The sequence below is a fragment of the Centroberyx affinis genome, unplaced genomic scaffold (assembly GCF_046629955.1).
Source record: "Centroberyx affinis isolate AG114_WGS23_722 - 3 ecotype Tasmania unplaced genomic scaffold, CSIRO-AGI_Caff_v1 ptg002428l_1, whole genome shotgun sequence".
Lineage (NCBI taxonomy): Eukaryota > Metazoa > Chordata > Actinopteri > Beryciformes > Berycidae > Centroberyx > Centroberyx affinis.
Window position 1 is genome coordinate 135,779 of NW_027280673.1, and position 16,223 is coordinate 152,001.

Genomic DNA, 16,223 nt, shown 5'->3' on the forward strand with positions numbered 1-16,223 from the left:
AAAATTTAGAAAATTTGCTTAATTTAGGTTTTGTTGGTTGTTTTTTGTTTTCCTTCTTTTTTTTTTTTTTTTTTTAAATTACATCAGTCCTTTGACTTGTAATGATGTATGGTGCAAGGCAGGACTACAATAATTCTGGGTGATTAAAACTCTGGGTGATAAAGTACCAGAACGTCAATTCATTTTCTTTATAGATTTCCTCTTTTTATAGTTGCTCCACAGACAAAACGATGCAAAGAGTTTTTTGTAACCTTTATTTCCACCATGTTCATCTGAAACTGCAATATCGGTTAGAAACTTTAAAATTAATTCAAACAAAAACACTAAAAACAATGTACTAAAAACTTTAGAAGGCATGTGCCATTTTAAGCAGCTTTCAGATAAAAAAAAAAAGATTAACTTATATAAGGCTTTGTGAACAACACTGGTCCTAAGAGTTGATAGGCTGCTTGTGTCTGACATTAAATATGGAGTTGATACACAGGCATGTTTTTATTGCAGTCAAAACGATAGGATGGCCAGATTTGAAATAGTCGTCAGTCAAAGTGCTTCAATTGCCTTAATTTTGTCTCCATCTACGAAAAAGAGACACATCAGTACAAACACCTTTCAGTGTTCCTACATATATGAAGGAACTGTAGGTTTAAGTTTCAGGAAAAAGCTTTCTCTCCTTCACAGCGTTACTCTCTGCCAATCCTGCCTTTTGCCTCCAAAGCCACACAGCAAAGATATCCCCCCGTCCACTTATGCTCCCTTCCTCTCCTCCTCCCTGTTCCTCATTCTTTTAAATGTACTGTCACAGTTTCACTATTTTTTCCTCATTCTCTTCCTCGTTTTCGTCCCCATTTTCTTCCTCTCCTTCCTCAGCAAGATGCAGCCAGTGCTCTCTGTTCTTCTCACAACCGTTCAGCAGAGGGGAGCAGGTGTCAAACAGTCCCGATAGAGCCTGACAGAGAGAGAGAGAAAGAGAAAGGGAGAGGATTGGAGTGTTGGAAGTGAAGGATGGAAATTAGAGAGAGAGGAAGACCAACAATAAGGGCCTTATTGCGGTCTTCCTCTTGTCCCCACAAACATACATAGAGATGCACACACATGCCACACCACATACATACATCCACACACATGCACCAGCAGTAGCAGCAGCAACAACAACAAAAACACACCTTGTAGAGCGGATGGCAGATCCCATCAATATACTCAACTTGCATGAGTGGCAGTCGAGTGCTGTTCTCTCTGTTCATAACATCCTGGTGAGAAGAGACAGTAAACTGGCTGTCACAGCTGCACCGTTTCAACTTTCCTCCCCTCACACATGTCCAGACATGAGCAAAACATTGTTGAATTTGTTTAAAGCAATTGGAAATGCACTTGTGATTCTGCCCAGTATGATATATGACTATTTTCATATACTGATCCTATGAATCCAAAGCATGGTGAGTAATAATGACATAAAACCCTGCCAGCAGAACTTACAATGGGTTTGATATTGAACTCTTCTTTCTCTTTGTCCCCTTGTGCAAAGAACTCCATGGCAACCAGGCTGGCAATCTTTTCGGAGGGAGAGTGAGGTTAAGACTGTGGTGTAAAGGTATTTATTCACATTTTCACGATTGAGCGATTCGATGAGAGAGTGAGTAGGTCTGCGTGTGAAGTGTGTGTTGAAATGAGCACCTGCGTGCGAGGAGGCCTACCCTTTTTTGCTCAGGCCAAGGCTTCGTGATGGCACAGAGGTCACTGGCTGTCATCAACATCGACCTGTGGGGAGAATCAGTGCTCAAACACTGTCTGCAAATGTCACTGTGATAAACTTCTCTGGAAAATACATTATAAGGGAGTGCCCCTGGTCCGACGCAATCACACACACACACACACACACACGCTCACCTCAGCAGTTCTCTTTGTTTCTCACTCTTCCAGCTCACGCCTTTTTTAGCGAGAGAAAAGAACTCGCTTCTCCTCCTAAAAAACAAAATACAGACACAAAAACAAGGAGATCAGAGTTTAGGATTCACTCACTCACTCAGTTCCTGATATACACCTATTGGGGCATCAAGTGATCATTATGTCATACTGTGTATAACATACTCCACATGGACAGTCAAGTCAGTGGCAAGGATGGCTCTTTTGATCATGGGCAGCAGAGCTTTGTAGTCCTCCTTAGAGAGACCGCTGAGAATCTGACTCCCCTGGGGGGAGAGAGAGAGACAGAGAGAGAGAGGAAAGAGAGAGTGAGAGAGAGAGAGAGAGAGAGAGAGAGAGAGAGAGAGATATTTATATATAAAAAATTTTTACAGCAAAATCACAATTTTTCTGTTTGTATTTTTAAGTTAATTTTACCCATTCTTATTTATATATTTGATTGCAATGTTGCAATGTTACACAGCTCTGGTTACACATTTCTTTATTCTAGTAGATCTTTACTTATTGTACATACATTTTTGTTTTTATTTCACACTTGCTTTGGCAATATAAACTTATGTTTCCCATGCCAATAAAGCCCCTTTGAATTGAATTGAATTGAATTGAATTGAGAGAGAGAGAGCGAGAAAGAGAGTGAGTGAGAGAGAGAGAGTGAGAGAGAGAGAGAAAGAGAGAGAGAGAGAGAGTGAGAGAGAGAGAAAGAATCGTGAGAGACACAGACACAGACACAGACACAGAGAAATGGTGCGACTTGTGGAGCAACGGAGGAATGATATAAATCTTAGCAGAGGTGGAGTGCAACTGACTGGATGAAAAAAATCGGAGGATGAATTGGTTAACAGATGGTCTAGTAGGTAGTAGGAATTAAACACATACTGATGCTTGAGGGCATACACAGATGATTTATAGGTTGATGGGAAAAATGATGGATGGAAGGGCTAGAATGAATGAAAGGATGAATGGATGAGGTCTCACTGAGTTGTTGAGGATGAAGAGGCACAGGTTGTAGTGGTGGTTCTCAAGAGAAGAGTGGCCATACAGCTGAGCCAAAGGCTGATGACTCCTGAGAGAGAGAGATAGATAGAGAGAGATAGAGAGAGAGAGAGAGAGAGAGAGAGAGAGAGAGACAGAGAAATAATACTAATTTGAGGTGAACACCATGGGGCAGTGACTGAGGAATATAAAATGACTACAATTTGAAATATTACAGCTTATGAATTGTAAATTGTAAATAAGATTGTTTACCTTTCTATGTAGGAGTTATTGAATCCTCTGTGGTCAAGATCATGATTCAGAGTGGCTATCATCAACGCTAAGATCTCCAGACGTGAAAAAATATTCTGGGATGGAGAGAGAGAGAGAGAGAGAGAGAGAGAGAGAGAGAGAGAGAGGAGGAAAGCTATTTCCCTCTCTCTACATACAACGGCATGAAAAAGTATTCAACCGATTTCATTTTCTGCACTGTTGCAGTTTTCACATTGAATTTGTTCAGAGTCAAGGACAGAGCGCACACTTTACAGTAGATTATTTTCTGTCCAATTTCGTCATTGACCTCCATGGTAAAATTAGAGAGGAGAAAGTAGTGCACCTGCTATGTTTTCATATGTAACGGTGGAAAGGAGGTTAATTCATTTTTTCTTTGAAACCCAAGGAACTGGAATCAACCCAGTGACACCGGTATTCATACTGTGCTCTAATAAATCTGAATAAGCCCTACACCCTAAAACCCCATTAGGATGTAATGAAGGAACCTGGTGATTATATGACTTCCTTGGAAGACTATGGGCAGTGAATGTAGGCTCCAGAAAGTGAGAGGCAGAGGTTACATAAATGGAGAGAATTACTTGGATGGTGTGTGATCCGTGTGGAAAGCAGTTAAGAGGTCTTGTGAAGGTCTGAAATTAATCCTATTCCAAATAATTAAGAGTGTTCTGCACCAGAATAACCCTGCAGGCTCTGAATGACTCTTCACTTCCTTCAGAGAAACCCTTTCTACACACACACCCATTATTGTTACTTTTAAGGGGAATGCAATCAAACTTCAGAGCAGCCGAAGTTCAACATTTAAATTAAAGATGATCAATATCAAATGCAAGATTAATGTCTTTCTGCAACTTCTCCATCCTCTCCCAGGTAATCTGAAAACAATTACATCATGATTGTAGTTTTGTAAATGTAAATGAAAGTCAACACACAAAGTTTAGTATATGCAAAGGCTGAAATAGTTCTGAGGAAAGTTATGATGTCCAATTTTCCGGCTTTCAAATCTTGAATGTTGTCTTTGGATTTGTTGTGGAACTAGAATTCGAGTGAGATGCCTCTTTAACATTTTAGGAAGGATGTTATTCCCCCTCACACACACACACACACACACACACACACACACACACACACACACACACACACTGACCTGGAGCTGGTCTGTGGCCATGAGCATAGCATACATGCTTTGAGCAGTGCTCAGCCCATGTTTCCAGTTGTGATACGGGACGTTGTTCCTGTAACCTCGTCTGACGCTGAGCACCCACTGGCAGAGACTCTAGAGGAGGAGAGTGAGCAGTGTTGGAGACATGGAGACAGGCAGGGTGGAGAGACACAGGGTGGGGCACAGGATAGGGATCAATTAAATAGGGATCAATCACTTAACATTGATCTGAGGATGATTATAAGTCAAGATGTCTGTGATTCATAACATGTGAGCACCTTTTATACCTGCATGCATTTTGTATTTATAATGCTACATTATAAAACTTAATTTTAGTATATCTACTATATCCTTTCATCTGTCACATCTACTAACTGAACTGAACATACTTCACCATTTGGTATTGTCATTGTATTGAAGGTTAGATATGGAAAGAGATCTGTGACAGCAGAGATTGTATTTTAATTGCACAAATTAGAATTAGAATATTTTGTATACTTGTATAGCTGCCTATTGTAATATGTATTCATGGAGTAAGTGTAAGTAGAGTAAGAGTAAGTCCTGTATGTGAATTGTATCTGACATTCTTCTATAAGCCAACGTATTTCTTCTTAGTAGATAGTATAACAATGTTTGATCTATTCTTAATCTGATTATCTGTATATATATTTTTGTATGGGTTGCGTGTATTTCCTTGTAGGCCTCTTGGCCACAATATGGCTTAATGGGCTGATTGACTGATTGATTTCACCCATCAGCCTCATTCCTATTGGCTACTGCCAATAGGCTGGTTGCCTATTTAGAGCCAACATGAAAAACATGGAAGTAGTGCTGATGATGGTCTGAGGACTGAAACGCTCACCTTTTTTCTCACTTAGTCACTTTTTTTCACTATGTAAATAAAACATCTATTTTTGCATCTAATGAGCCTCAATAGCTTTTGTCAGTGTGCGGGCTTTTTCTGATTACATTGGACTGTTATGCTGGCCTCTCGCACCTGGCCCACTCCTTGGTAAGCCTTGAGTCAAGAGTGCAAACATTTTGATAATATTGACAAATTAGAATCTGTCATGCTCATATTGAACTGCTAAATTTTAAAAATCCAAAAGATTTATATGTTATGCATGTTATGTTTCTCAATTCAAATTAGTTCTTTTCCTTTCGGACTGAGCTCTCTGAGACACACCTCCAGGGACACAGGAAAAGCAAATGAGCAAACATTCAACCCAATAATCTTGGATAGCATACTGGAACTACTACAAATAGTTAATATAATAATAAGATTTATGAAATTCAAATACCGTCTCTGCTGGCACTAATCTCTTGTCCACATTTAGGTGGTTTAATGTAGTTTACCATAGCGCTGCCATACTTATTACCAGATCTGCTACCTTGTAGTCAATGTTGAAATCCTGCACCAGATTGAGGTCCAGGAACATGCGGATAGTGGCCTGTGTGGTGAGCTCCTCTGGGAGGCTAAAGTCAGAGAAGTGGAAGTCTAGAATGTACAGTGACTCCGCAGTGGGAATGGCAGCCTCCTGAAAAACAGAAAAATAAAACGCCACTGAAACACACACTCTCTAACGTGGTAGGACAACACTTTCTTTCTCTACCTCTCTCCCACTCCATGGCAGCAGAAGTGCAGGGAAGAGATTTAGCTTTAACATGGGCAGAGGTCACCGGCACCTTTGCCACCTGCAGGCAGTGATAGCAGCTAATCAAGAGCTTTGAGCAGAGAGGGTAACAGTGCACCGTTAGCATTAAAGCCAGTTAATCTGATCTGCAGAAATAAAACCCAGGGTGATTCCACTCCCCCGCCCAGGGATGCCAAAAAAAAGCAGGGAGGGTGAAGGAAGAAGGGTAATGGAAAAGAGGTGGGTTTTTACAAGAACTGAAGGGAAGAGGGATGGGCAGAGATGCGAGGTACGGAGAGGAGGGGTGGAGAAGAAACATGATGGACTGAGAGAAGCAGGTCAGAGAGGGGCAAAATCATTTCCCCCGGAGGAAAGTTAGTGATCACCTGCAATGCCTGGATTTCCTCTTCTGCTGCAGTGATGTGGTAGGCAAGAACCTGCAGCACACACAACATAAATATATATATTTAATAAAAAGCAGAGTATGTTCACTTAATTCATTATTACTCAGCTAAAGCGAGTGATACTAATGGCGTGAGGCAGCCTCCCCACCTCCTGCGTGACCTGTATACTGGCCCTCCGCTCCTCAGTGATCTGGACAGTCTGAGCATACTGCAGCGCCAGGCCGCAGAACACCGCCAGGTCCTCCAGGAGGCGCTCATCATATCTGTTGAAGGCCTCCATCTCATCAGAGTCTCTGCTCTGTTTGTTCATCAACTGGCACACAGCTGAACGACAAGAAAGAGAGGGATAGAAGACAGCAGACCAGTGTGAGGTGTCTGATCTTTAGTCTGTGTGTCATGGCACTTTACAGTAATACCTAGAGTTTGTGATGTGGAACCATGAGTATACAGCGCTTTGTCATTGAGACTAGTGTGTGTTAATTATGTACCTATAGCCACCGTACAAAAGCAAAATGGCCATCGCCATCCAAGTGACTTACCAATGACTCTTTCAGACCTCTCATTTCTGACCGGGCAGCAGATCAGACTCCTTATTGGTTCCTGAGAGCCGTCTGACATATTAAGTGTTTCCATGGTGACCAGTGTTCGAAGGGCATATGCTGGGTCTACAGCGCTGGTGTCGTGCTCCCTGAAAAACATATACAAATGATATAGAACCATTTACTTCTGGTGTTAAGAAGAAGAAGGTGACACTTTATTTGGGTTGTCCAATGTTGATACCCAACTATCTACTGTATATACTATGACAAATAGTAGATGTTCATTTGCCTATTTGGTGCATCTCTACAAACTATGGAACCCTAACACTGACCTTAGCCTAACCCCATTTTTAAACCGAACCCCAAACCTAACCTGACCCTATTTCTAACATTAACCCCAACCCTAAGATTAACCCTAGCCCAGACATTGAATATCTATTCACACCTACCTTTTACACCAGTATGAGTGAAACTCTGTAGTTGTAGATACACAATAAAGTCACTTGATAGGAAGTTGAGTATCAACATTGTGTGTGACCAAAAAGAAATACAATTTGGCTGGTGTAAAGCTACAGTCCATCAACACTGCCTTTGACAGTGAGCTGACATATCTATAGACCAGGGAATAATCATTCATGGACTTTATCCATCTAGCAGGCAGAACCTTCTGTAGATTTGGCAGGTTGGTCCGAGCTCCTCACACTCCATGTGGATCACCCAGGAGAAGGAGTCCTGAATTAAAACCAGCATCAGAAATACCATACGTTAGGTAGGATTGGATACATAGCTTTTTAAAAAAAGAAAAGAAATCCAACAGGATGGTACACCTGGCCCTCCACTACTGTGGTTTCCTCCTTAGTGATGAAGATGGTGCAGTACTGAGCATGTGTGAAGGGCATGATGGTCGCAGCCATCTTACTCAGTAGAACTTCGAAGGAGTGGTGCTCCCCCGACAACACCTGTGCCATCTCTATCAAGACCTGACACACACACACACACACACGCACACACATAGAAAAAAAGAAATACATTCAGCAGATAATATGATGTGACCACACTACACAGCATGATATTAAAAAAGGGGCAGTGATTTTCATGATAATGTCCAGCAGTGTTACCTGACTGCGTTTGGCCTCCTGCCTTGAGCTCTCATACAGCTGGACATTATCCAGGACCATCCCCAACACGCCCATATGATTGGACAGCACCTGGCCAATCAGATACAAGAACACAAATTCATAAGAGACAGACAGACAAACAGATGGATCGATAGATGGATGGATAGATAGAGACAAAGAAAGAGAGAGAGAGAGAGAGAGAGAGAGAGAGAGAGAGAGAGAGAGAGAGAGAGAGAGAGAGAGAGAGAGAAAGGAAAGGAAAGATATTCCTTTTCAGATTTCCATAGAAATGTACTCCTCATTTCCATTGCCTTCAGACAGCTCAGTTCTCAGATTAGAAATTAACTAGTCCATACCCGGGGATGTGCGCACCACAACTCTGTGCAGACTTGCCAAAAATGTGCATAAACAGCGTAAATTTGGGAAAATGGAAAAATCTGCTTCGTCAGTCCCTGCCTATGCCAATACTCAATGCCCATGTGCAGTTTCAGATTGATTGGCCAACCCATTGAGGAGCAAAATGGATGCAGACAGACAGACAGACGGACAGAGTTTTTCTCATTGTATAGTAGGATTCACAAATTAGAAATCAATAATAAATAAAAGATCTGAAATATAATTAAACATTTTTACTCAATAAGTACTGTTACTGTCACCAATACAATAAAACATACTCAAAAAAAAGTTCTTAAATGTTACTTAAGGTGAACTACAGTGCAGACTTTTGCATATACTCCAAAAAGTTGCAGGAGTCATAAAATCCACTCTAGTACAGTAACTGCAGTAGTTGCAATTTGTTACTTAGAGTTCAGTCTAATTAGGTATCAAACATCATGGCTTCGCCCTCCCTCACCTTCTCATCCAGGTCAGTAAACAGAGAGTCCGTTCCATCACTGCCACTTGTCTTGTTGATCATTACCACGACACCGACCACCTGTCCACAAAAAAGAGACATGTTATATTGTTGTATGCTCTATGTTAGAATCTCTGCTATATGGACATTGTTCTCATTAAAAGTGGCACATGATTACATTTATACATTTGATTAAGTGAGATGCATGTGCAGAAAACACCACATCTTGAAATGTAGCAGTCAATATGTGAGGACAACGTAACAAGCTGTGTGGCAGAGGAGTAGCAGAAGCCCAAATGAGCTATGATACAATATCATGTTACGTGATAAATGATCAGGTGATGTTACCTCTTCCCTGTGGTTCTGGATGGGCACACTCAAAGCACTCCTTACTTTAGGACCTGGTGATTGATCATCATCAACATCGAATCTGGGATCCTGAAGAGGCAGATTACAGAGAACGTGACATTTATTTATAAGCAATTTAAAGAGACAGTTTGTTTCTGTAGTACTTTAACAGCGGTCACACTTGTGTGTAATTTCAGTGTATTTTTTTGTATTTTTTGTGTGTAGTTTAAAAAAACTGGTTAGAAGACATCTGATTATGAGTTAAGGTCAAATGCTCGATTTTAATTCTACTTACTTTATACTGTTGTGTCCATGCATATGTATTTCACTCACACTTTTGTTTGTTTGAGCTTGTCCTTAGCCTTTTGATATGTAAGAATCATTATTTGCTGTACAAATGTGACTTACCTTATTCATATTTCTACTTGTCTTTCATGCTGTGGCCCATGACAAAGTGGTAATTTTTTATTGTATTGTATCCTGGTTTTAAACTTTGTGCATATGTTTCAGATGTATATTGTGTTTTAGTGGGACCCCAGGGAGAACAGCTGACACCCTTATGCACAGCTAATGATCATCTGACTGATCATCTGTGTCAGGTAAAGCAGGCCAGGAATACCCACGTTTCTCTGTAACCTCACTGGCTCACAGGCTATTAGGAGCTGCCCATCCACACCCACGCTGACTGGGGATTACCCAGCATCCAACTCTGCCAGGAGGTTAGGTTACTGATTCCTAATCACACAGGTGGCGAGGAAAAGGAGCGGGTGGAGCGGGTGGAGCGGGTGGCACTTCTAAGCTGTTTAGTGTGCCACGATGTCTTTGTCTTTCCCTCTCTGTATGTGTGTGTGTGTGTGTGGGTGAGAGAGAGAGAGACACACACTGTACCAATAATCAGAGGTTAATCAGTGGCAGAAGTCTCTAAAAGGATTAAAGGCATAGAGTACGTCATCAGGGATTCCCTAACCGCCCCCCTACCCCACACACACACGCACTACATGACAGCCTAACCATGACAACATCACCTAATGAAATAACTTCAGGAAAAACAGACGGAGGCAGGAGACTCATTTAGCATGCATAACTCATTCCTCAGTTCAAATATCCACCTGTGCCCTAGAACGTAATGACAAGAGGGTTAGAGTCTTGTGTGTTAGCAGAGCTTTACCTGACACGCTTCTCTTATGTTCACTGGAGACCCAGTAGCCAATACATATCCCATGATACCCTTCACTGGCTCCAGATGTGCCTGGTTGTCCCGCTTCACGCACCCCGACATTGTCAGGGCAGCCACCTCCTCCAAGGCGCTCCCTCCACCCCGATCTTTCTTTACCAGAGAGAGGGAGCAGCTTTCAGGTGCCACCAGCTCCCCAGCGTGCAGGAGGGCCCCCTGGCAGAGCTCTGCCACAGAACCCATCCAGCTGAGGCCTCCTCTCAGGAGCCCTGTCATCCACGGGCAGCCGTCACCTTGCCCGCAGGCTGCAGTCATCTTCTTCTTTGAGGAGGAGCATGGGAGCTGGGGAGAATGGGGGGTGCTAAGGCAAATAGGCGAAAGGGGAGGACAAGGAGAAATGGAGGGTCGGGGAGAGCAGGGGGAGCGACTGCCCGGCGTATCTGGACTTAGGCGGTCCATCGACTCAGGGGCACTGGCACTGGAGGCCTGGGGTTCAGGTCTGTCCTTAGTGGAGGTGGAGAAGGAGGGGTCCCTGCGATAGTGAGCCGTCCTGAGCATGTGGTCCGAGCTGCTCTTGGAGAGTCTGGGCAGCTCCACTTGTGGACCACTGACCCTGAAGCCACAGTCAAGACAGCACAGAGATTACATTATATATTGAGTTGCTAGGAAGGCATGACTCAGACTCATGGAGCATGGAAAACATTGTAGTGTAAATAAAGTGGATGACAAAGCATTTAGTGACGTCTCCAAAGCTTTCTAGAGCTACATTAACATATGCCATTTGGTGCTCACTTTCGTCCAAAGCGCCTTACAGTACCATAACTTTCATTTTCATTTTACCATACGGTCTTCCGCTAGTGTTTCAATTTGGGGAAGCTCATCTATGCGCTTATTTCCTTTCAATTTTCAATTCCAAAGCGAGCCTTTTGACAACAGTTGAATGAGATGGAAAATGATATTGCGATGAAAAATCTCTTACGCTGAAGCTCTGCGTAAAAAGTATGCGCGCGTAAAGTCGGAGTGGTCATCCATCCATGCCTCCACCCGGCCGCTCTCCATGAGGTCTCCAAACCCCCAGCGGCGCGTCCTGGAGCGGGGGCTCCACAGCGGGGAGAAGAACCAGCCGATGCCCGTCACCATCGGCGGGTCTGTCTCTGCTTCCCTCCGAATGGACTCCTCTGTCCCCGGCAAAGGAGATGCCCCGGGAGTCGCTCTGCCCGATTCCATGGACTCCAGCGCTTCGGAGTGGAGGCCGGGCATCCCTTCGCTCAAATTAAGCGAAAATAGGTCGATTGAACTCAGTTTGTGCGCCCGCCGCGTTATCTTTGAGAAACAGCAACACCAGCCATGCGGTGGTACGAGCGAGGCAGCCTACACTGATATGATAGAGAAGCAGAGAGATGTCTATTAGAGCATGTGGGAAGGATTGCGTAAAGGTAATCCCAAAGCCTTTATTTAGCCGGTCTGACACCTCTCTGAGTTTTATTCTTCGGCGGGAACCGATTAAAACCTCAGTGGGCTATAAAAATGCCCAGGCTGGCCCAGTTATGAAACCAAAACATGTGGCCCCCATATAGACAATGCCCGTCATCTACAACAACAACAACAACAACAACAGCAACAACACAATTAGGAGTTAATTGAAATAATTTTAGCCTCTTTGTATTTGGAATTACCTCACATAGTCTATAATTGTGTAGTAGATGTCTAAAGGGCTATTTTTGTGGTAGACAAATAGGAGAGACTTGTTTATTTTATTTTAGTTATCTATTTATTTATTTAAAAGGGATAATGTACAGTTCACACATAAATGTCACTATTTGATGCACCGTACCAGATTATAGCTGCAAGCTAATTCGCATCTGTAGTCCCTTGGCAGGTCAAAGCAAAGAAACAGCGCAGTAACAAACAGTACAGAGTAAAAACAACATACAAAGTTATACAAAAAAGAACATCACAACTGTATGCTTGTCAAAAAAAAAAAAAAAGCAAGTCATGAAGACCATATGGTAGAATATTAAAGTCAGTGAGAACAGAGCTGAGCAGCTTTTAACAGACTTTTTAAGTTGGTTTTGAAAGTGCTGATAGAGCTGCAGCTCCTCACATCGTCAGGCAGGGTGTTACACTGATTTGTGGCTTTTACAGAGAAAGCTGATTTCTCAAATGCAGTGCGGCGAAATGGTATGGTACAATCTCGTATAGAGGATATTCTGGAGGATCTAACAGAATCCACTGAGCAAGTATACACAAAGTCACGTAGTGGAGGAGGGGCCAAACCATTTAAAATTTTATAAACCAAGCACAAATTTGAAAATAATCTAAAATTCTCAAAACTCAGTAATTGTATTTCACCAGTACCCTACACTGATGGAAATGCATTGGCTTTTTGTCCAGAGTTTTTAGAGTTTGTTTGTATAAGGACCCAAGAGGTCTTATGGCTGTTTCACCAGCCTGCCCCCAACATGTAATGCAATAATACATATGGGAAAGAATCATGGCATGTATAAATATCTTGGCTGCATCCAGAGAGAGACAGTTTCTAATATGTCTAAAATTTGCTAAGTTGTACTTTATGGTTTTAACCATATTTTTTAACATGTTTCAAGTTCAAATTTGGATCCAGTATCAGTACAAGATACTATAAAAGATATTTAAAATCAGCGACTATGTAAATCCTTTCACCTTCGATGAGAATATCCGCGTTAGGAGGTTGTACCATGGTTTTAGAGAAAAACATACCTGTTGTCTTGTTTACATTTAGACTCAGACATGATTGATCAAGCCAATGTGTGATCCTATCCAACGCAATTGTTAGCTTGGCAGCTGCTAACTCAGCTGATTTTGCATGTGTGTAAACAACAGTGCCATCTGCATACATTTGCAGCTCTACATCATGACACTGTTGAGGGAGATCATTAATATAAAGGCTAAATAATAGGGGACCTAACACTGACCCTTGTGGAACACCCATTGTGCACTTCATTTTACTGGACAGTGCGTCACAAACCTTAACACATTGCATCCTATTAGATAAATATGAAAACATCCATGCCAGTGCTCTAGATGAGAAGTTAAATTTAGAGAGTTTCGATATTAAAACATCATGATTGACTGTATCGAAAGCTTTACGCAGATCTAAAAATACAGTACCAACTACTCCTCCTTTATCGAGCCTTGATTTAATTTTGCTTTAAGTGCAAGGTAGCAGTTTCAGTGGAATGATTTGCTCTAAAGCCAAACTGCAGTATACTGCCAAGTACTGGTAGTATACTTATTGGTCTATAGTTACTGGCTTCAAGGTGGTCTCCAGATTTAAAAATAGGCGTAACAATGGCACATTTCCAGTCATCAGGAAAGGAGCTGTGTTTAAAGGACAAGTTAATTAAATGCGCAATGGGTTGAGTTAAAATATTTTGGTGTGATTTAACAAACATAGTGTCAAATTGGAAAACATCTCTACTTTTGGAGCTTTTTAAGGAGCTGATGATTTTGTTTACTTGTGACTCGTTAGTCTCTACCAGCTTGAAAACCTGGCCTGTGGCATCTATAGGAACAATATCCTGTTTCCTTTTTGTAATTTTTTTTCCTATACAGACTCAAGAAAACAATTATTAAAGACAGAAGGCAGTATTGTATTAAAGTTTGTATTAAAGTTTGAGAGATCTAGCACAAAAAACTGACTTATAGATGCTGAAACCAAAAGTGTTACAACCATCCCCATTCTCCCCTACTATTTTGACTGAGGGCAACACACCAAGCAAGTGACTTAATCATACTTTAATTTCTCACAGTATCTCCTATGGTATCACAATAACATTCCTGTAATATTACAATATTAAAACAAGTCACACTATATAGTCAAATTTCTTATTTTTCATAAGGGAAGGAGGCTATAGCTATTTGAGTAGATTCTGGGGTACAGCCTACCCCAAAAGTAAATATTTCCTCCTATATATATAGTTTATGGACAAATGGAACATTTATTGCCAAGCTGACATTAGTGACTGATAAACCAGCTCTTCTGTGTCTATCGTACTTAATCAGCAAGTCATTATTAAAGTTAGTCAGCTTTGCCTTAATGAAAAGACTCAAAACAGTGTTCTAGTTATTCTCTCTCCCTTAACCCTCCCTCCTTCACACTCTCATTCTCTCTCTCTCACTCAGTCCGTCACACACACAACTCCATTCTAACGGACTCACTCCAGGACTTGTGCTTTGTGCAGGTGTGGGATCAGCGTCTGTAGCAGCTGGTCAGTGAGTTGACAGTGACTGAGGTCCAGCTCTGTCAGCCCTTCAGAAAGCTCCAGTATCAGGGCCAAAGCTCCACAGGCCCTCTGATCCAGTCTGGTCTCACTGAGGTCCAGCTCTCCAGCCAGAGCTCGACACAGGGACTCTGCTCGCTTCACTGTGTCCCTTTCACTGCCCACAGGGACCAGGGACACCAGCTGCAGGAGGAGGGCTTTGCTGCTACCGAAGGGGGAAACAGAGTGCAGAAACAGGCATCAACCATGAATATGACTGTAATCCAAGTTATCTGTTGTCTTTCCTCTCTCACCCCAGGCAGGTCCAGTCCACTGTCCTCCACCTCACAGTCTTGCAGGTTGAGCTGTGTGTCCTGGCTGCTGTGTCTCAGGACAGTGGAGGAACCTCAGCAGCAGATTCCTGTCTATGCTGGTATGGAAGATGATGTAGAAATATGACAAATGACAACATCATTTTATTGATCAACTATCAACTACAAGACAAACAAATCCATACATATTTATAATGATATCTCCATTGTGCATAGTTGATGTGGTGCCAATGGTCTGCCTCAGGTGTCCCAGTGTGTTCTGTCTTTTCTTTTCTCAGCTCTGTTGAGCAAGTAATCACTGCTTTAACAGGCAGCAGGCAAAGCCCCTGCAGGATTCAGATACTCTAGAGGGTAAAGACAGACTTGTACAGGCACCACCTTCTTTCCTTGGTTTTCCATAAGCTTTGGAAGAGAGTCAGAAACCTTTAGAGCAGTGTTGTAATACATTATAGCTGCTAGACTGAAATCACTGTACAAGGTGTAGGCCTACTGAACCAGGGAACTTCAGGATATATTTTCAGAAAATTAATGTTTTTGCAGAATTAAAATCCCAATATTTTTTTTATTTTTATAATAATAATTAAATTATAATTAATAATAATTTAGTATTTCAGAAACGTATTTACATGTGGTTTACCGTTTACATGTTGGTTATATGGTCTTTTCTATCCCAGTGCTTCCAGATAATATGTAAACTTAACCTTTAGAGTTTCAGATAGACTTCAGATAGACTTAATCTAAAACTTAAGTTTAAGTTATGTGCCCATATTTGAGGCTGTTTTTGTTGGTGTTCGGTAGGCTATTCCTATGACCCATGATACCATACATTTATATCAATCTTTTGCATTTTGTTAGCAGCAGATTTGGCAGACTGTTTATAGTCTGAAATAAATTCTAGTACTTTCACTCTTTACACAATCGTTGGCCCTGGCAAGCCTCTGAAGTCGCCAGAGGGTGCTGTTGCATATGTGCATGCTCTTGAGACAAATACCTATATCAGTAACCACAAAGCAGCCATGAAATCTGTGTGTGTGAGTGTGTGTGTATTTGAGTGCAGTGATTTTAATCTGTTAAAGTGTGAATTCCTTCTTAAAGATAGATTCTATTATATTTTTTTCCTAAAATCCTTTCTTTAATAACTTAGATTTCATTCTGAACTTCAACAGTGTCTATTTTTCTCACTGTCTTAACTGCTCCCTCTGCTGGCCTCTTCCTCCTCATCACCTGCAGTGGGC

General features: G+C 41.8%; 1 protein-coding gene across 1 annotated transcript; it reads right to left on the reverse strand.

The window, feature by feature from the left end:
- Nucleotides 1-796: 796 nt before the first annotated feature.
- On the reverse strand, nt 797-11,675 carry pde5aa (phosphodiesterase 5A, cGMP-specific, a). The gene is made up of 20 exons (XM_071533776.1): nt 11,395-11,675; nt 10,410-11,028; nt 9,242-9,331; nt 8,894-8,974; nt 8,041-8,130; nt 7,765-7,902; nt 7,587-7,654; nt 6,923-7,071; nt 6,532-6,707; nt 6,366-6,416; nt 5,737-5,883; nt 4,331-4,459; nt 3,166-3,260; nt 2,896-2,983; nt 2,086-2,186; nt 1,885-1,959; nt 1,692-1,755; nt 1,474-1,548; nt 1,164-1,247; nt 797-946 (listed from the first exon to the last, which is right to left on the reverse strand). Exons 1-20 carry the CDS (start codon nt 11,673-11,675, stop codon nt 797-799), a joined length of 2,751 nt encoding a protein of 916 aa, XP_071389877.1.
- Between the last annotated feature and the right edge of the window lie 4,548 nt (nt 11,676-16,223).